The sequence below is a fragment of the Halichoeres trimaculatus genome, unplaced genomic scaffold (genome assembly GCF_033239565.1).
Source record: "Halichoeres trimaculatus isolate MK-OKI-2021-1 unplaced genomic scaffold, fHalTri1.1 fHalTri1_scaffold_9, whole genome shotgun sequence".
Classification (NCBI taxonomy): domain Eukaryota; kingdom Metazoa; phylum Chordata; class Actinopteri; order Labriformes; family Labridae; genus Halichoeres; species Halichoeres trimaculatus.
The window spans coordinates 7,166,969-7,187,384 of record NW_027437188.1 but is presented as its reverse complement, the minus strand read 5'-3'; the positions used below and the strand labels follow the sequence as shown (position 1 = coordinate 7,187,384).

The 20,416-nt window shown below is 40.3% G+C and overlaps 1 protein-coding gene across 3 annotated transcripts in view; it reads left to right on the top strand.

Annotated features, from left to right (window-relative positions):
- sik3 (SIK family kinase 3) overlaps positions 1 to 20,416 on the top strand; it is a 51,591-nt gene that overhangs the window by 12,776 nt on the left and 18,399 nt on the right. The window contains exons 2-15 of one of the 3 annotated variants that reach the window (XM_074679136.1): positions 8,414 to 8,530; positions 8,898 to 8,961; positions 9,498 to 9,659; positions 9,835 to 9,959; positions 10,126 to 10,249; positions 11,034 to 11,152; positions 13,235 to 13,345; positions 13,470 to 13,604; positions 14,784 to 14,861; positions 15,488 to 15,597; positions 17,487 to 17,643; positions 17,782 to 17,931; positions 18,027 to 18,100; positions 19,156 to 19,290. In XM_074679136.1, coding sequence (XP_074535237.1) covers positions 8,414 to 8,530; positions 8,898 to 8,961; positions 9,498 to 9,659; positions 9,835 to 9,959; positions 10,126 to 10,249; positions 11,034 to 11,152; positions 13,235 to 13,345; positions 13,470 to 13,604; positions 14,784 to 14,861; positions 15,488 to 15,597; positions 17,487 to 17,643; positions 17,782 to 17,931; positions 18,027 to 18,100; positions 19,156 to 19,290 — 1,661 coding nt within the window. Of the gene's footprint in view, positions 1 to 8,413; positions 8,531 to 8,897; positions 8,962 to 9,497; positions 9,660 to 9,834; positions 9,960 to 10,125; positions 10,250 to 11,033; positions 11,153 to 13,234; positions 13,346 to 13,469; positions 13,605 to 14,780; positions 14,862 to 15,487; positions 15,598 to 17,486; positions 17,644 to 17,781; positions 17,932 to 18,026; positions 18,101 to 19,155; positions 19,291 to 20,416 lie in introns of all 3 variants that reach the window. The other 2 variants (XM_074679134.1, XM_074679137.1) reach the window with 2 other exon arrangements.

The window sequence follows — 20,416 nt, the reverse complement described above, 5'->3', positions numbered from 1 at the left end:
GGGAAGAGCAGGAACTCCTCGGTCTGTGACTCCAGCTGTCTGTCAGTCATGCAGCCCGCTGGACTGAACATTCAGCCAGTGTAAGTTGACAAACGCAGTCAAAATGTAACCCATGGAGTCGCACTGCAGATGTATCTGGTGTATTTGAGGCGTAAGAAGCTGCTGTGATACACCTGTGTGTTTGTGTTCCTCGTTTCTGCTCAGTTTGATTCCAGGTGAGGTCACTGATTGTTAACGAGCTTCACCTGCTCCTCAGCCTTAACGAGCTCACAGCTGCTTCCAGCAGAGAGGCTTTTCATTTGACCACTGCTGCCCTGCTGGCTCTGCTGTAGAGATTTCTGTGCATTCAATAATTTAGCCTTGTCTTGAATACTTTGATTTGTGTTAGTGGTACGTTTCTCTAATGGTTTAAGGTGCGCTAAGTGTATATTATATGGATCAGTTTGTGACTTGGCCACCTCATAGTGGGTCATAACACCTGTAAGGCATGAATAATCCATTTGTCAAGTTCTTACCAGTAAAAAATTGTATGACCAATGTTTTTACACAAACACTTTCTTATTCTTCATCTACCTGCTAATTTTCCTTGTCCACTCACGAAACACGTTACTTGTTTCCGTTCTGTGACACTGAAGAAACAAACATGGCTGAAGAAAGAGACTTGATAACTGTGATCTTCATCACTGATGGCTATTTCATGAGGCTTTGCTTGTGGTCTGTCAGGGTTTCTTTCCTCCCACTCTCTTCCTTAGTGATCTGTATTAGTGGCCGCAAAGTGTGTTTATCTTGTTTCTTATCTGTTATTTATCAGTGCCTGTTTATTTCCTGTGGCATTATACATCTAGTGGCAGGTTGACTCGATTTACTCACTCAAATGCTGATTTCTTTTGTCATTAAAGTGCCTCGCTGTAACCAGGGAATATTTGAGAACACTAATAAAACATTGTTTTTGTAGATACTTCAACAGAGCCAGAGAAAGACAGAGAGCTAGAGAGAGACCGTAAATAAGGGCAGCACAGATACAAAACAAAAGTGATCATTTTCTCACAGTCCAGGGGAAGTCTCTTTTAACCTAAGGGAAGTGTGAAAAAGCACTCTGCAGTCTGGAGTCTGTGTTCACAGAGCGACAGCTGTCTCTTATGAATAAGCCCATCACAGGTTCACAGTGTTCTGAGAGATCTGTGCATTGCTTCAAGTTTGGGGAACAGTCAGCATTTTTACTTCAGAAATCGGACCATGAGCCTAGTCAGCAATAGGGGTGTAAATCACAATTTTCATGATGATGCAATACGATATTGCGACGCGACGCGACGCGACGCGACACGACACGACACTACACGACACGACACGACACGACACGATTCGATTCAGGGGCCTTCAATCGATTTAAGACAATATCATGTCCTCACTGAACACAATCAGCGACATTTCACCTGAGGCAAGAAAGAAATACTAAACAATGTTGATAGTTTTATTACTGAAATGTGGAACAATGTGCTGACCTTTGGGTATGACAGTTTGTAGAGGATTATAGCCATCTGTATGATCTAATTATGTTTTAAAATTAAAACTGGTTAAATTCAGGTAAGGTGCTTTTTTGCCCCCACAATGACCTTATGGGTCTGACTGTTATACTGTAATGTTTATTACATAAAGTAATGATGCAAAAATGACTGATTACATAAACTTTATTATTGACTTCCAACATTTGACCATTTTCTATCAAACCAAAAATTTGAGGCTTTGATTTTAATTAAACCCAAACATTTCTATTGTTCAAAATTAGAACTATCAACTTAATGAACTTAACATTGATAGTTTTTTTTTTTTTTTGTTATTGTGATGCCTGATAACCCCAGTTTGTATGTCAGCATGATCAGACTTTGTTTCACTGTGTAATAGTCGATGTGGACAGAGAGTGAAAAGGTTCAAATGTGTGCCTCATACGCGGAGTGCGTGAGGCTTGAGAGGAAACTTCAGAACGACTCGCGGATGGCCGGAAACGGACATGAGTGTCCGGTCAGGATTTCAAAATAAAGGCGTACATTAAAGATCACAATGTTGAACGATGTTTTGACTTTCGACAGTGTGATTGGATCATTGCTTAACCAATCGATGTATCGATCTATATCGATGGATCATTACACCCCTAGTCAGCAAGAGATTGGATGATGGAAACGCATGTAAACAGCTTAGTCGGACCAAAATTGGACAGAGCATAGCTTGATTGACAAACTGCTAGCTGACTATGGCTAGATTTGTCAGGACTTGACAGGTCTTTGTAAGTCTTGATACGCCTCAGTGTTGAGCCCGAAAAAGGAAGTAGTTGTCCATGACAAATGTGTGTCGCTGGGCTTATAAAAGAGTCTCAAACACAACAAACTAACACCATGGCACATTCTTACATGAAAACAGAGCAACAAGAGCTTCAGCCGTGTCCATCTCAGACATCATTGTTAGAATGTTGCTTCCTTTCCGGGTGAAAAGAAACTAGTTTGATACTCATACAGCTTCTCTTGACCAAAAAGGACACTGTGCCGCCCATCAAAGCAGAGTGAGACGTTCTCAACAAGAAGACTGATTCTCTTTTCTGCATGTTTACGAAGATGAGACTTGACCCCAAGCTGGGACTCAAACAATCCAGTCATGACCTCAGTTGGATTGCTGCTTGCATGTAAACACACTGACTGTGTCCTTTTTACTGAGTTGAATCTTTTGTTGACATATAGACTGTGCATGTGCATGACTGTGGTCTGTGTTTGTGTTTCTGTGCACATTGAGTATAACTTACAGCTGTGTATATCAACACATAATCTCTCAGAGTGTATATTTAAGAGGACTGGCTGGTGAATTTCAGAACAGTGGATCAGAAAAATCTGCAAATTCTGGTTGTGAGCTGTATCTCTGGTGCAAATCCAAAGCATTGTAGGAATCGCCAACCTTGAAAACAGTTATCTGACTGAGCGATGAAGCTTGAACATCAATATGTTAAACAAGATATGTTTACAGCCCGCTGCCTCACGATCTCCTCCGTGTCTCCTGTCACGTAGCAATTGAACAATCAATGTTTTTTATCCAGACACGCATCAAACCCTGTGCCAGTGTAATTATAGTACAATTATCCTATTTTCAGGACATAGGGTATGTATAATTAGCAGGTTGTGTATGTCAGTGTCAGCATACATTTTTCAGCAGGAGTGTGTAGTGTATGTGTGAGTGTTTGGATGTCCTGTTGTTACCCTCTAGAAGATGCGGTGGGGAGCGATTACATCAACAAAACGGGAAAACTGCCAATGCCAAGAATAGATTTGTGGAGCTTAAAATACCTCATAGTCACAGTTTCTAAACGGAGCCATACATATTCACATACAGAGTAAGATTTTATGTGGACATTATGAAATATTCTGATTCTCTATTGATTCTGTTTTCTGATGTGTAGCGTCTGAATGAGCAGTTGTTTCAAGATGTTAGGAGTGTGTTTACATCTATCAGCCTCTTAAATGTGATGATTTATTATGGTTTTAGGAAATCAGTATCCAGTACCCTATAAGCAGATAGCTTTACAACCACAATAACTCCATAGAAAACTAGAAAATCACTCAGAGCGCAGACCTCCGCCAAGCATATTGTGATTGTCATAAACACTTTAGTCCTACTTTAATGTTTCAGCAGACTGTCTGCTACACCTTGGTGTTAGCTGCAGGTTTGTACAATAGTTTGTTACCTGATCATAATTTTACATCTGTCAGAAATTATGGTGACCGTAGGCCTGTCACGATAATCAATAAATCAATTAACCGAACGATAAATTAAAACGTCCTCTGTAAGTTTGCCAGCCTCGATAAACTGACACGTGCATGCATGTTTGTTTTCCTCCTCTCTTTCCACCAAAGAGGCTGAATGAGAAGATGGTTCACTACGTCTGTCTTTCCTAACATCGGGGTGCATGGGTTCTATAGCGGATTTAGTGGATTTATAGCGGAGTAGCATCTGTCAAAAATGCGATGTTTGGGATGAAGACGGGGCTGTTTGCACGTACACACGTAGAGAGCTGAAGTTAGTGTCCTGAGGGGTAAGGAGGAAACACACGCTAATATGAGTGATGGCACGAAAGATACAGTTCTTAAGCCGCCTGCCACAGTCCCAGTGTGGAAATATTTTGTTTTTTATCAGAATGAACAAAGTGTGAGCTCATGAACACCAACGAGCTGATATGTCGCATTTGTTTGAAAATAGTGGCGACGAAGAAGAAGAAGGGGAGGTGCAGTGGAGCCTTGTTCTTTGACAATCCGCTCTTACTGAGGCTTTTGGTCTGCAAAGTAAATAGCGATAAAAGCGCCATATGGTTGACAGCCAGAAATGTTAAAAATGTTTGACAGACAGTAAAAACAATTCAGGAACTGTATAAACTCCCTTTTATTTAGGCTATAGTTTTTGTTGTTGTTTTTTTTTGGGAGTTTTGTTTTTTCTTTAGAGACAGGGTCTATGTTTTATTGTTTTTATTAGTGTTAATTATTTTCATTGACATGTATTTTTTTTCTAAAAAGAGAGTCCATTTCATTTTCATTGTATTTTTTTCTCTTTGTTTGTTAAATTTATTATATTTTTTGTTTAATTTATTTTATTTAAAAGATCCTGACCTTTTAATTACAGTTAAATACGCTTAAAAAATTAAAGTTTCTTGCCTCTGATATGGTGTACTCATTTTATTATCCCATTTATCATAATTACATCAATGAAGAAATTGATAAAAAAAATCAAAATAGTATTGACAGTAATATGGTTTATCTGCAATAATATTAGAGCTGCACGATTTGGGGAAAAGGTGCGATTTGCGATTAGGTGGACAATATTGCGATTGCGATTGTGCTTGCGATTTAATAAAAAATGTTGTGTCATGATGAGTCTACACGCTTGCTTGGTTATCATGGAGAAAAATCTGAATTGCATGTGCTGACATTGCGATTGCGATTGCGATATCCTCTTTTGCGATTACATAATTGCGTGTGCTGACATTGCGATTGCGATTGCGATAATTGTGCAGCCCTAAATAATATTTTGGAAAATTATCGTCTAGCAAAATTTGTTATTGTGACAGGCCTAGGTGACCTAGTCTTGTATTGCGTTGCAAAGCAATCAGACCATTTATGGTGGAGTTATATACACATATGGTGAAAACGGTATCTCACAATGATAAAGAATCCTTTAAAAAAATCCTGGATCCAGACTGTGATCCAGATCACCTCCAAAATTCAATCACTTCTTTTTATCCCATTTTGAACATTTCCTGATAATTTCACCAAGATCTGTTCGTTACTTTTTGAGCTTTGGTGTTCACAGACAGACAGACAGACTCTCCCAAAAACATAACCTCCTTGGCGGAGGTGAATATTCAGTCACTTTGTAATGAGATCATCAGCTGGGCCAAACAGACATAAACCTTTGATATGAAGACGAAACCTTTGTTTACTGATGGGTCATTTTCCATAACTGTCCCTTGTACCCTCTAAAAGAAACTAAATCAAGGTGTACACTGATCTGGATTTGTGCCACTGTAAGATGTGGTTCTGTGTTCTCTCACGAGACCCTCTTTGCTCTCCCTCACTTCCCCTTCCTGTCTGCAACAGGAAGTCAGCCTCGTCAGGCTTCAAATGGTCTCATCTTCCTCGTGTCTGTCACCAGGAAAAGGAGAGCTCAGGGTGGCACTCAGCACTTAGCCACATTTAACGGTCCAGATGCTGTTTGTGTGGATGTGGATGTATAAGTGTGTGTTTGTGTGAGTGTGTGTCAATGCATGCTGCATGCTCTCCATTTTTTCACACTCAGATTTAACTTGCTCACCTATTTTTGGAAGGCCCTGTGTTTTGGGGGCAGCCCCATTAGCTGTGCTTGATTAAGTCATTAAAGTGGTCTACCCAGTCCTAAGTGGCAGAGCAAAGCTCCTGCCACACACCATCACTGTGCACACTTCCAGAGCTATTGTCGAGGCCTCAGCAGTTACGCAAGAGTCGTGCTGGCAGTAGAAGGTCAGGGCTCGGGTCAGTTTCCCTGACACACTGGAATCCAGAGGAAGCATTGTGTTTGACAACACACAGCCTGGCTTTTGATGACATTAAGTGCCAGTATCCCCTTGTGGTATTGTGTTTCCTCTTTAACTCAGCCAGTGACTAATGGTGCTTGAAATCTCATTTCTGTGTCTTAATTTATTGGTGCTTGCTGTGTAACGATAGATAGGATTTGTCTGTCACACACCAAGATTGTTACAGCGGTTTGCAGAAGTCTCAGTGGTTCAGAGAGAGAAACAGCCTCACCTAAGAAATGCTCTGTAATGAAAAAAAAATCTGTTTTTCTAATAATAAACAGTTTAAAAGTCCAGGATGTGTTGATAACTTTTCTCATTTTGACCTTTGTTGATTGACAGCTACATTCTTATTATAGTGTGTGATGAATTATCAAATATTATGTTTTTTAGTTGCTTTTATTTATCTGCTGCTCTTTGCTTCTTACATTACATTTTTTATGTCCCTCCTGAATTTGAGATAGAAAAGCTTCTGTTTTCACTACTGAACTCACACTTATCACTTTAAGAGCAGCTGACAGAGAGCTTAGGCTACATTCAGTTGTTTTTGAAAAAGGTGTAAAAACATGTAGGACTACAACGATTGGCCGACATAATCGACTATGTCTACGATAAAAATTAATCGACGCAAATTTTAATAGTTGATGCGTGATATTGAACCAGTTCACAGCATGAGGTGCTGTGTTATTGGATACTTTTATGGGAAACATTCACTAAGTTGATACGTGAGGAATATTGATCAGGTAAAATCTCCACTCCCAGAGAGCGCTGTGCGCTGATGGAGGCTCTGCATCTCCGGCTTGGACAGCCTGACAGCTCCCGGAGTTTAGTGTCTGATAACGTGATTTAGAGAGTCTCCTTCACTCTCTGTTACAAACAGTTTTTCAGGATCTGAGTCACAAACTAGTATCAAAACTCCCCTAACTTTTGAAAAGAGGGAACATTTATCTGATGGAGCTCTCACTCTCAAGCTCACACTGCACCTGTAACACTCAGCGGGGAGGAGGAGGGGGGGAGTGTGCGTCAGCAAAATAGCGCATGTAGAGAAACGGAACTTAACGCATTGTCATGGAGAGCTGGGAGACAGTCAGGCAGGATCATACAGAGAGCAAAGCCCCAATAAACAAATAAACATTAGAAAACGAGCCCAAAGTCACTAATAAGCAGTCTGTCCAACACTGCGTACAACAACTTCATTTCCCTGTGACCTGCTTCATTCAGTTTGAGATTTTTTTTATTTTGTATAGTACCAACTTATATTTTTTTATGTCATCATGAATGAAATAAAGACAAACAAACAAACAAACATGACACAGGGCTGACCAATCAGAGGTGAGAACCTAACTCTGGGTAAATGCAGTGAAAATGCAACACACAGGTTGAATTATAAAGGTCTGCACATTTTAAAGGCCAAATTAGGTTGAAACACAAAATAACCGTGATTAATCGACTAATTGAAAAAATAATTGATTAGTCGACTTTAAAAATAATCGTTAGTTGCAGCCCTAAAAACATGTGTATGCACAGCACTTCAGCTAATATATCAAATGTCATGTGGTCATGAAAGCTTTGCCTGTTTAACTTTGGCATTTTTTCAAACCTATGGTGATAAATTCAGACTTAAGCAGAGTGTTGATGCTTATTCCATCCTGGTCAAATCTTCTTCACCTGCGCTCTAATAGACACATAATCCTGTTTAATCACATTGGCGATACATTCCAGAAGAGACAGTACTGCTTTTTATGATTCCTATAACTTTATGATTTTTAAATAGATATCTCTTTGTTTATGAATGAAAGATTTGAGCAATTTGAAGTTGCATGAGCACGGTCACGTTTTGTCTTGCTTTTCAAATAATTTTTCACAGTATTTCTTTGATTTGCACCAAACATTTTGAGTAATACTTGTAAGCAGCTGGTGTAAAAGTGTCATTTGGTGTCAGTATTTATTTCTGATTTTGATATTGATTAAAGTGTTGCTGAACACTCACACACACTATCAGCCCTTTGACTGTTTTCAAGCCTTTTTTCCTTCCCTTGTGTTTGTTTCATCACTGATGAGTCTTGAGAGGCAGGGACAGGCTCTGGCATTGTTGTCTGGGACTTGACTGTCAGCTGAATGACATTCATGTCATATCTGTGCCTAATTAATAAAGTGAGTAAATGTATTGCATAGTTTGACTCACTGTCATCACTCTCTTTCTTCCAACACCCTTTCCTCCCTGCATTCCTCCTCTCATTCCTTGATCTTTCCCTCTTCTCCACACCACCACCCCCTTGTCTCATTCATCCTTATCTCTCTCCTCCCATCTCTTTCTTCTCTCTCTGTTTCCAGGTGGCTATAAAAATAGTGGATAAGACTCAGCTGGACGATGAGAACCTTAAAAAGATCTTCAGAGAGGTGCAAATCATGAAGTTGCTGAAGCACCCCCACATCATCCGCCTCTTCCAGGTACTCACTCGCACTCAACCACAGAGCTCATATCATGGTATACTGGCTTCTCACACCTGAGTCCCGTGACCCAAGAGAAATGTTTGGGTGTGTCTGGTGTTTCTTTAAGGATGACTATAACAAGATTTAAAAGATTGTAGGAACCAGTTGGTAAATATCTTTCAACTCTTGGGTGGGAAATTGAATAAAAAGTCTGTAATTGGAGGAAGTTTTAATCTGTTTTCAGTTTGCTTTCTTCACACTTTAGATTGTGACACCAAACCAACCAGTCACAAACAAACTTGAAGCATACTGGATGTTGTTGTGTCATAGATTGTCAACTCCTAAACCATACACTGTGAAAGCAACAGTTTGTTTCTGTTTTCAGGTGATGGAGACGGAGAGGATGATCTATCTGGTAACAGAGTACGCCAGTGGTGGTGAGATATTTGGTAAGAGTGAGCACATGGTTGACCGGATGCAGACAAACTTTTTAATTGCTTCTCTCTGATTTAATGATGAAGATATTTTTTGGATTCTTCTTTTTTGTGAAATCCTCTTGTTTTTTTAATAGTACAATAAAATTTCACAAAAATTGCAAGAAAGCAGTCTTTCAAACAAATGACTGGACCCTTTTTGTGATTTTACTTGAGAAAAATTCCAGCCTCACAGATTTTTTTTTGTTAAATTTGTTTTGCTTTTTGGGTGGTTTTATTTTTACCCATCATGATTAGTTTGTTTGCTCTACATGTTTGCTCTTGCTTAACTTTGTGCCACATATTTGTACAGTTAAGTGGCAAATGAAACTCTGAGTCATGTCTTGTCTCTTTTGTTCCATCAGTCCATTTTCCAATAGATTAGAAAGTCCTGTTTGCATTGCTCTATGATGAATAGTGTTGTGATCTCCTCAGCTAAATATCCTTTATCTGGATTTAACAAACAAGTGACTGGGACAAATGTCTTGACTGTATGTCGTGTGTTTGTACAGACCACTTGGTGGCTCATGGGCGCATGGCAGAGAAGGATGCCAGAAAGAAGTTCAAGCAAATTGTGGCAGCTGTCCATTTTTGTCACTGCCGCAACATCGTCCACAGAGATCTGAAGGCGGAGAATCTGCTGCTGGACCACAACCTCAACATCAAAATCGCAGGTGTGTGAATATGTGTGCACTAAAGAATGTGTATGGGTGGGAAACTTAATGTAGTGGTTTTGGGTTGTCCCGCTGAGTGGGCGAAGGCATGTGTCAACATGCTCTTTGGGAGCTTTTGGCTGTGCTGCTGAAGAAAGTGATGATACTAAATAAATGTCTCCTCTCCTCCTGTCAGATTTTGGCTTCAGTAACCTGTTTTCTCGAGGACAGCTGTTGAAGACATGGTGTGGCAGTCCCCCTTATGCTGCACCAGAACTCTTTGAAGGCAAGGAGTATGACGGACCTAAAGTAGATATATGGGTAAGTGGACTTTTAGGTGTGCGTTTGGCCCATTTATATAATAATATTATTTGGTCTTCGAAGTGCTCTAAAATATAAACTACAGTTAGATTGATAATTAAAATTCTTTTGCTTTGTTTGGAAAATATGTATTCTGTTTAAATCTTTCTGTCTTTTTTCCATGTAGAGCTTAGGTGTGGTGTTGTACGTGTTGGTGTGCGGTGCCCTTCCTTTCGATGGCAGCACTCTACAAAACTTGCGGGCGCGTGTCCTCAGTGGCAAGTTCCGCATCCCCTTCTTTATGTCCACAGGTAGGACTCACCTCTTACTCCATCCCCTGTGTCTTAACTTGCCTCCTCCGTCCAAGCTTTAATCAGTGCAGGAAGTCTCTTGATTCTTTCCTGCCCAGGAGCCATGCAGCCTGTGAAGGGCTTCTTTATGTTCTTTGAATCAGGCTCTCACCCCTGTAGGCTGAGAGGAAGCTATCAAAGGTATCATGTGGGGGTTATCTCATAGAAAAAACAAAAGTTTCTTTCTGAGTTTTCCTCACCAGATGATGCCGTGGAAACCTTTGAGCTTCAATATCTGTGTTCTTCTTTACAACATTTACGAATCAGATGTTTTTATGATGAAGGTTTATTATTCTCTGAAGCAGTTGTCATCCCCTGCCTTTTGGGCAGTACTGTTAATTGGTTTGTTACAGCGACCTCTTTTTATTCCGGAGATTAGAGTCAGACAAATGGCAGGATTGTCCCTAAAATTTGTACCTCTGTTATCTTCTGAATAAAACAACAACATGCATGTTAAAACATTTCTGTAGCTCTCACAGTGGTCTACACAGAGCCATTGACTGTGGCTTTTCTGAGAATTATAAAAATACAGAGGGGCACTTTTTTTATTGAGCCTGTCTAATTGGACATCCTGTCTCTAAATGACAACGTTCACAGCCAAAAAAGAAAGTGGGGAAAAATGGTGAAGTCATGCTGTTACTTTTAATGTAGTCTTTGTGGGTTTTCCAAACAGTCACGTTGCTCTGTTATACAGTGCTTTACTTTTCTAACTTGAGTGCACCTGCATGTTTTTGTGTCATTTCAGACTGTGAGTACTTGATCAGACACATGTTAGTGCTGGAGCCCAGCAGAAGGTTGACCATGGAGCAGATATGTAAGAACAAGTGGATGAGACAAGGAGATCCAGATCCAGACTTTGACCGGGTGAGACTCTCCTTAAAGTGATCAGCAGCTGATACCTCTGAAGTTTAATTATGATCAGTCGCCTCTGAAAAGAGACTCTCACACTCAGCTAATTTCTAGCCATGCTATCTCCTTTTTGTGTCTGTTCGCTATTGTTATAATTTTCTCACTTAAGTCATCTCCTTAATGTCTCATGACAAAGATAGCTTGTCCTATGTATGATTTTTTGTCACATGTTCAATTTGCAAAGTGGTTTTCTTTCCAATTTAATTTACTTCCTGACTTTCCTTAGTTTGTTTTAATACTTAAGCATCAAAACTCTGATCCGATCCATCAAATTCAAATTCAGTGATGCTCATATTGGGCTCCTCATTATGTAGACCATTTTAATATCTTTAATAGAGGTGTCCCAGTCCGATATTGATATCGGATATCGGTCCGATATCAGCAAAAAACCAAGTATCGGTATTGTATCAGAATGCATCTAAAATCTCAGTTTTCCCTCATACCTACTGTTGCTGACTACTGTTCTTTGTTTGAATAATATCACTTAATCAAGCCTTTTCCAACATGACAGACATACTACAAAATAAGTAATAAAAGTATGCATGTTTAATGTTGATATCGTATCGGCTTAATATCGGTATAGGCCAATACTGAATGCTGCAGTATCGGTATTGTAGTGAAAATGTAATATCCGGACATCCCTAATTTTTAACAGGTAACAAAGAGTTTTAACATATTAAGTATGTTTTCTATATTTCATTCAGCACTCCATTTCATATGAAACTTTTGGTTGAGAACAGATATTGGACACAGAGAGCAGTGAGCCTGGCTCTGTCCTCGTATCAACACCTCTTAAGCTTACTAAATGACATGTTATATCTTGTTTGGTTATTCAGCACAAAAAACTGCAGCATAAAAACAATAATTTTTTCATCTATCTGACGTGTTACAGACTTGGTATTTACTGTGAAGAATAGGCTACATTCACACGTGTGCCTTCCATCTGCCTGTCATTACACTTCCTTGACATTATATCCTCCTGACTACCAGTAGTTCAAATTTGTCCTCTGTGGAGGACATTTGTAAACCTAGATATCTTCCACTTACTTCACACTACTGAATAAACGCCTCATGCCATCTACAGAAGACATTTGGGGCTTTTCAATGATACCAAATGTGAAGGGGTGGGGCTTTGCTACCTTCCTTTTTTCATTAAGGAAAATGGCATCCATCAGTGGAAATGCAATGTATGGGAAGATGAAAAGTAAGTGTATAAAACTTTTTAATAAGCAAATTTTTGCTTGAAATTTTGGTGGCATATTTTATATGGGACTCTTAACAACACATTTGAACATTGTCTGAATAATTTTTACTGTATTTTAGCATTGTAATATACTAGTAATATACATAATATCTGAAATATAAAAAACTTTTTTTTCCAAAAAAAATGTGTTCAGTATTCTAATAACCTCACAAAGATTAGGGGAATCTTAAAATCTTTGTGATTAGACAATATTTTTTTTCTGGTAGTCAGGAGGATATGACAGAGACCTTCTGCTGGGCACACTTACCGTCTTACATGGCTGGCATTCTATGTCCATGACCTTTTACTTATACTTTGCAAACACATATTATTGTTAACAGGCACACCTGTAATCATAAAGCTTCATCTGAGCTTATAAAAGTACTAGATATAAGACTTACAGGAGCATAAATTTGGTCATCAAACTGTCAACTTTAAAAAGGCTTTGTCATGAAAGGCGCTCTGCGGTAACACTGGAATTTTCAAAAGGAAATCTAGGTTGCTACATTCAAAACATACATCTTAGTTTAAGGCCTCTAAAACACCATAGTAGCGTGGACACAGGTGTTAACTAAGAAAAAGAGAGTGTACTATGAAGTGAGAACCTAACAGCGTGGATATTTCTCAAACTCTGCTGGTTTCCTGGAAAGGGCCCACTGCAAAAAGCCTCTCTTTATATTAATTCTAAGACTAAGAGCTGAGTCGATCCCTAACGAGTTATATTGAACCTACATGTTTGTCATTACACTTCCTTGACAGTTGATCAACCTCGTGTACTCTTCTCTTTCCTTCAGTTGATAGCTGAGTGTGAGCAAGTCAAGACGGAGAGGGAGACAGAGCTCATCAATGAGCAGGTGCTGATTGCCATGTCTGAGATGGGCCTGGACAGAGAGCGCACACTTCAGGTTGGAGTCAAATATGTAGCTCACATGTGCACGGATGTATTTAGATATTAAAGTTAACTTCCACAACTGGCTTTACCAAGAGATTCGCCATAGGTTCACTCTTCTGCCTTTTTTCCTCCTCTAGTCTTTACAAACAGATGCATACGATCACTACAGTGCCATCTACAGTCTGCTGGCTGACCGCCTCAAGAAACACAAGACCCTTCGTGTTGCACCTCCCACACCACGCTCCATTAGCTATCCTCTTAACGCTGTACAGGTAATGCATTGTCCATGTGTGACTACTTTACACCAGTGTTTTAGTGTATCCGCTAAAGGTTAAATAATGATCTTGTGACACTCCATGATGTGTGTACCATGGATTTATTTTATGTTAAATGAATGTGGATGAGATAGATAAATAGAGCTTTGTTACAGGGTGTCCGCGGGGTCTTAAAAAGTATTAAAAGTTGATAAATCAATTTTGGGAAAATTAAGGCCCTTAAAAAGTATTAAAAAGTCTTAATTGTGGTTTTATGAGGTATTAATTTTAGAGGTATTCAAGCTTTGGCTCCAAAAATATCCATGAATATTCATTTTACTCCTCACGACTGTCCTCTTCCAGCCGATTAAGTTATAAAATAAAATAGAGTAGAGTAGAATAGAATTAATTTATTGATCCCAAACTGGGAAATTGTTGTGATCACAGCAGAAATTGACAGAGTCAGCAGAAAAATACAAAAAATGAAAAGAATAAAATAAAATATATACGTAAAGACTCTAATAACAATTAGATACAACAATAAAGTTTGTGAGAGGAATATACACCAGCTATAAATTGATGTCACTACTAGTTTCAAAAAGCAAAATTAAATACAACATTAAAGCAAATCACACAATCTCAGGCATATTTCCTAAATTTTGATAATGATGAAATAATTCCTCCTTTTTTTTCAGCAAGTTGGCCTCGAATAAGTCTTGTTACTTGTTGTGGGGTTTTCCAGCAACCTGCCTTTAGTTTCATTTATTCTTTCAAGCTTCATTCCTTCCCAGCTTACATAATTTCTGTAAAAATGCAAACTACAACCATTAAAGAGGGTTTGTCAACAACAAGGCAAAGTCGCGATAAAGTCTTAGATTTTTTTGAAAGGTTTTTTAAAAAGTCTTAAAAAGGTATTGAGATCAACCTCAGGATTTTAGCATATACCCTGTGTTAGTGTTATAAAAGTGATAAGCTTGATTTCTTTATTTTGTTCAGCAGACTTTAACCTGATGCTTCAGGTTTTCATTTGTTAGCTTTCCAGTTATCATGCTGTCAGTGCACTGAACAGTGTTGATATGCATAATCCCAGCTGCCATTTACACCGCACTAAGGGGATTGAAATGTAGCACAATCCCCACATGACCTTTATGTGTCTGTTTGTGTTTTATGTGCTGTGTGTGTGTGCGTGCCCAGCAGACAGATCCACAGGGTAATCCCGTTAGCATGACTGTTCCTCACGTCCAGCTCATCAACCCAGAGAACCAGATTGTTGAGGTGAGTTGATCTGGTTGCGTCAGCCTGTCACTGGGCGGTCAATGGTGAGGCTGATGCAAGACTGATAAGGACCAGGCAAGAAAATTTGTTCAGTGGGTTTAAATTAAAGTCTGACCCCTACATTTACTGATATGGATTCAGTCAGTCTAGCTGATAAAACAGGTTTTTACCACCTCTTAAAGAAGTCCTTGTACCTGGCAGTGATAGTAACACTCTTAACAGCAGATTCTTGTCTTGTGTTTATTTAAATTAGGTGATATTAGTTTCCTGGTTGTCCGTCTGTTATTGGCAGATAACTACTACAGTTAACTGCGGTCAGTGTAGCTGGGAATGGTCTATGATTCAACACACACAATCAAGCATGCACACACATCCAAATATAACTCACACAGCCCCAAAGCTGACTCACAAATGCTGTCCAGCACCAGAATGCATCAGATTACTGCATTGCAGCAGGGATATTAATATAAGACACGAACTTTGAAGTATTTTTTAATAGCTTAAATTAACTATAAATGTTCGTTGTGTACACAAGAATAGTTGCCTATATATACACACAAGCATGAAACACAGTGACTCAAAGGGCATCACTAATCACTGTATTTGTGTCCGTAATTACTGTGTAGCCGGATGGCAGTATGGCACTGGACAGTGATGAAGGGGAAGAACCATCTCCAGAGGCCATGGCTCGCTACCTTTCAATGAGGCGGCACACTGTGGGGGTACCAGACCAAAGGTAAAGTATAAACACACATCAAAAGCTGTGAGGCAGTTAAAGAGGGTGTAATTATCATGGACAAACATCTTCTTTCTTTCGCATAATGAAATCTTTCTTGCAGTCCATTACAGTTTTAAAAAGATAGTCTGAAAAATCTGCACGTCTCATTTTCTTCGACAGTTTTATTGTCACATGGGTTTCATTAATCAGCTGTTACACTGAAGTGCTAGATATTGTCTTAGTAACCAAATGTTTAAACTAAGTAGGAGTGTCTTTTTGGGAATTAACAGATTCTCACTCTTGTTGTGAGCATTAGGCTAATTCACTTCATTTTTTTTACTGTTTTTACATTCTCAAGACATTATTCGCCAAGTATCTCAAGAATACAAGTAATTTGACTCTGGTTCAACCACACTCTCTCTGTACAGTTAATGTAAATATACACTTTATATTACAAAAATAGAAAAAAATAGAGCTTAAGTAGTAAGAAAAAAATAATGGTGATAATAATAAAGAACTTTCTACAGAGAAGAATTACACCGCAATTATATCAATGCCTCTTAATGACCTACATAAGACCAGGTTGTCAAGTCAGGCCTCTCGTCATGCACAATTTGAGTGCCTGGCTTGGGGTCAGACGTTCTGCACAATCCAAAGTTTTCTAATCTTAGCTTTTGCTACTGCAAGACTCACCAAAAGATGTTAATTTCCAGTTGATAATGGAACACTGTTTAAGACAGAAAAACTCCACAACCACAGCTTTGCCAGGTAAAAGAGTATTGTGGCTGTGAAAAGGATCAAATATATGATCCAGCGTGCACTCTGTGAGGATAAAAGAAATCCATAGTGTGCATATTTACAGTACTGAGGCATTTTTTCCCCACACTTGTGAGGTGACAGCAATGGACAAAAAACTGGAGTTGACAAAATTTTCGATTTTGTTACATTACAGTAATTTTACATTGATTACCTCATCACTCTGCAAGCAGCAAAGAAATGGAGCATCAATATGAAGATCTGTAGCCCATTTACTTGCTTTCACAACAAAGTGCACTCTCAGGCTCCCGTTCTCTAAAAAAACTCTAAAACACAGTGAAAAACATCTGTGTTTACACTGAAATGGACTGAAAACGCTGTAGAAAGCATGCCAGGCCTGTAGTTGGCGCTATAACTGTCTTGCCCAGATACCGCTTTTGGGAGATCTACACCAAAGTAAAGTAAGGCCGATCACCTGGTGCAGTGCCCTGTATCGGGGAATACTAAGAGCAGAAGTGGAGCAACAGATGCACATTTTGTTAAAAGAGATACAGTAGATACAGTAGATTGAGCAGCACAAGCACAACACGGTAGTTTGTGACGATCGTAACAACGTTACTGTTGTCCTGTTATATGACGTCAGCGTTTCCACTAAAAATGGCAACGGTGATGGCAGCTTTTCAGAACAATCCCAATCTGGAGGCTGTTTTCAAAAGTTTGCGTTTTAGGTCAGCTGAAACGTCGTTTCCATGTACACCTAAGGCCAAAACGCAACAAAACTTTTGCGTTTCACCCTAAAACTGTTGTTGTGTAAATGGCCCCTCAAGCAAGACCCACACCTTGATAACAGCAGGTGATGGTATTCATGGGAAATGCAGTCTTTAGCTCAGCATCAACACAAAAGGAAAACCCTGCATAGTGTCTTCAGGGTTCAAGACAGCATGGAGTTATTTTATCTAGGCAGTGTTTGTTCCTTATACCAGCTCCTGGGTTTGTCATTTGAAAATGACTCCCTTATATTTGGTTAAACATGAAGGAGTTCTCTGTGAAAGCCAGTATGAGGTGTTTGTTTTTGGGCACGCTGCATTGTGAGTTAGTTTTTAGCTAAAGTATCTGATCTGTATCTCTCTACTGTTGTCTCTTCACCACAGGACAGAGATGCAGGAGGACCTCCAGAAACTACCACCTGGTTTCCCTCGTGGCGCAGTGCCCCAGGCCCCCTTCCCCCAACTGGCTCCCACAATGGGCCAAATGCACACTCTCATGCCCACACAGAGCTTGCAGCCCACACAACAGCTGGAGTACAAGGTACAGTGAGTGTGTTCGGACAGGACAGGACAGGGCTCTAACAGCTTGCCCAAGTAGTCATCAATACATCTTTAGAGAGATACATAAAGAGGATGTTAAATCTGTTTTTTTTTTCCTGTTTCTCTGCTCTTCCTTCAGGAGCAATCATTGCTGCAGCCCCCCACCCTGCAGCTGCTTAACGGCATGGGGCCCCTTGGTCGGAGAGCATCAGATGGTGGGGCCAACATTCAACTACACGCTCAGCTCCTCAAAAGACCTCGAGGGCCCTCGCCACTTGTCGCCAGCCCGGTGAGTATCCTGATTTCTGTGTAGTTGATATTTGTGGATTCTCCTGGTATAACAACTGTTGGAATGTTCACTGGGAAACTCTCTACTTCTCTCAGCACCCTATCCCTGCAGTTGCCCCGGTGGATGAAGAGGGATCAGATGGAGAGCCAGACCAAGAGGCGGTACAGAGGTAATCTTTGATGGTGGTTTTTTGGTGGTGGGTCATTCTATACAGGGTGCTGTCCAAACCAGATACTCCCAGGAACCTGTAACCTGTGACTCTCAACCCATAGGGATGAGTTTGAACTCAAAGTTTGAACTCCACAAGGTTAAAGTACTTCGATTTAGACAGTTTAGTGTCAAAATATTTTTAAAAAGTTTTGGGTAATTTTACAGTTTTGTGAAAAACATGTAACATTCCTGAAAAATGTCAGGGTTGCATAATGTAGTGCATTTTATTTCACCAATAGTGCAGCTACAAAACTTTTGATCAGAGGTGGTGGGGTCAGTGCTGAGCTTGCAACAAAAAATGTAGTTTCATACGAAGATTTACTGAATTATCAGAAAAAATTTACTCAATAAGGAAGCTAATATGAATAAAGTTTGTCACGGTTAAGTTCCTGGAGTCCTGGTTCCTGGTCCAGGTTCCCGACCTGGCCCTCTTGAGACAGCACCCTCTGTTGACCTCGCTGGTGTCCTGGGTTGCTGGGAGTGAGTGCCTCAAGGCTGCTCTGCTTTTTCTCAGGGAAGCTGGCCACTCTGCTGTGGTGCTTGCCCATCTCTCTTCCTTTCTCCATCGCACACGTGCCTTCTGCCACAGTTCCAAACTGAATCTGCCTCCAAACCGAGCCCTCCTTCCTCTCAAACTTTTTGGCCGAAAGCTTCTTTATCTTTCTCATTTCAACAAGTGCCAAGTTGTTCCCAGAACTTTCTCACCCTTTCTCACACAGCTTTGCTAACCCGTAAGCTTGCACAACCCAACAATAATGAAGCGGCTACCAGTCAAATCCTTGAACTGGAAGCTGTGGGGTGGCGGGATACCCATAAGCTATAACCTCCATCAGTGGTGTAATGATTATGTTTTTCTGATTGGCTAAGATGATATGAATGATGGCGCCCATTGGCAGAGGTGGGATGGGGCGGGGCTACCCCCGCCTCCATTAGCCAATGAGGACAGAGAGCTGACCAGCGCTGCTTCCTGTCTCCCACCCTCACTCCCCGTCCTCCCCCCTCCCTGCGGCCCAGGTACCTGGCGAACCGCTCCAAGCGGCACACGACGCACGCGCTCATGAGCACATCGCATGGCGAGCCCTCTGCAGAGTCCCAGCGGCCACAGGGCCCCCGCCAGAGGGGTTTCTGGGTCCCCGACACACACACCCGGTGAGGGGACACACCCGCTCCGAGTTGTATTTGCACACACACACCCACACACACATATATTCACACTCACTTTGGCATATTGAGCCTTTCTGTGTTTGTTTTACTCTCACACACATGCATACTAACTTGCACACAGCTGATCTCACACACACACACCTTGGTGAAGGCTGGAGACTCTCCAAGCTGAATTGATGTTCTTTTTGTCATGAGTGGATTTGGAAGTAGAGGATGTAGTACATAACAAACATAACTCCTCACCCTTGTTGAGCGGGACCTCAGTGTAACTCTTTATTCTCTCCTGAAAACCTTGGAAGGAGCAGGTATGTGACAGATTCACGGCTCAGGAGGATGTTTTGTATGAGTAGCTCACAGTCTGTGTGCACTTATACTCCACTAGCGCCGTTTTCTTGAGTGTTAGTGTTGTTCATGCAGTAATTTTAGCTGTGTTCTTCAATAAAAGTCCCCAAACTCCTTTTGGAAAGTCTGTAGAGAAACTGGGTGCATTTTTCCTGAGGAAGGTTTGGATGCACTGTGAGGCAGAGGCTGGTTTCTGGAGTGTGATGTGTGATAGAGACAAATCTGTGCCTGTTTTTAAAGACAGTGTGCTCTGCCAAGCTTTAACAGATGTGTAAAGCTTGAAGCTCTGTCTATGTTCTCGTAAGCAGATGCTGTGGTCTGCTGGGAAAATTTTTGATGAGAAAATCTTTTTTTAATTTGAATGTTTTTAGTCTTGAATGTTGTAAATTTCAAGTATAAGGAACTTTTTCCCCCAATGAAAACTTCTCAGAAACATTTATCTCATTGTAAGTGATTGTTGATGTTGCCAGTAAATGACATTCTTAAGATGGTGTGAATTTAACTGAGACATTTTTAACACTGAACCCTCACTGACTTCAGCTGTGACTGAATCATAATGACCCATGGCATACATTCAAGCTTTAATGGCAATCCAAAGTTTGGCCACTATGTAGCGGTTAAAGCTCTGTAAAAATGAAGTTTTGTACCTTTGTGCATGAGAGTCTCTGCAGAAGGAAGGTGAAATAACTTATAAAGAGCTGCTTGATGTGATTGACAAACCAGTTGCATGGACTTTTGGATCCTCATTCATCCTCCACTCAGTGTCACC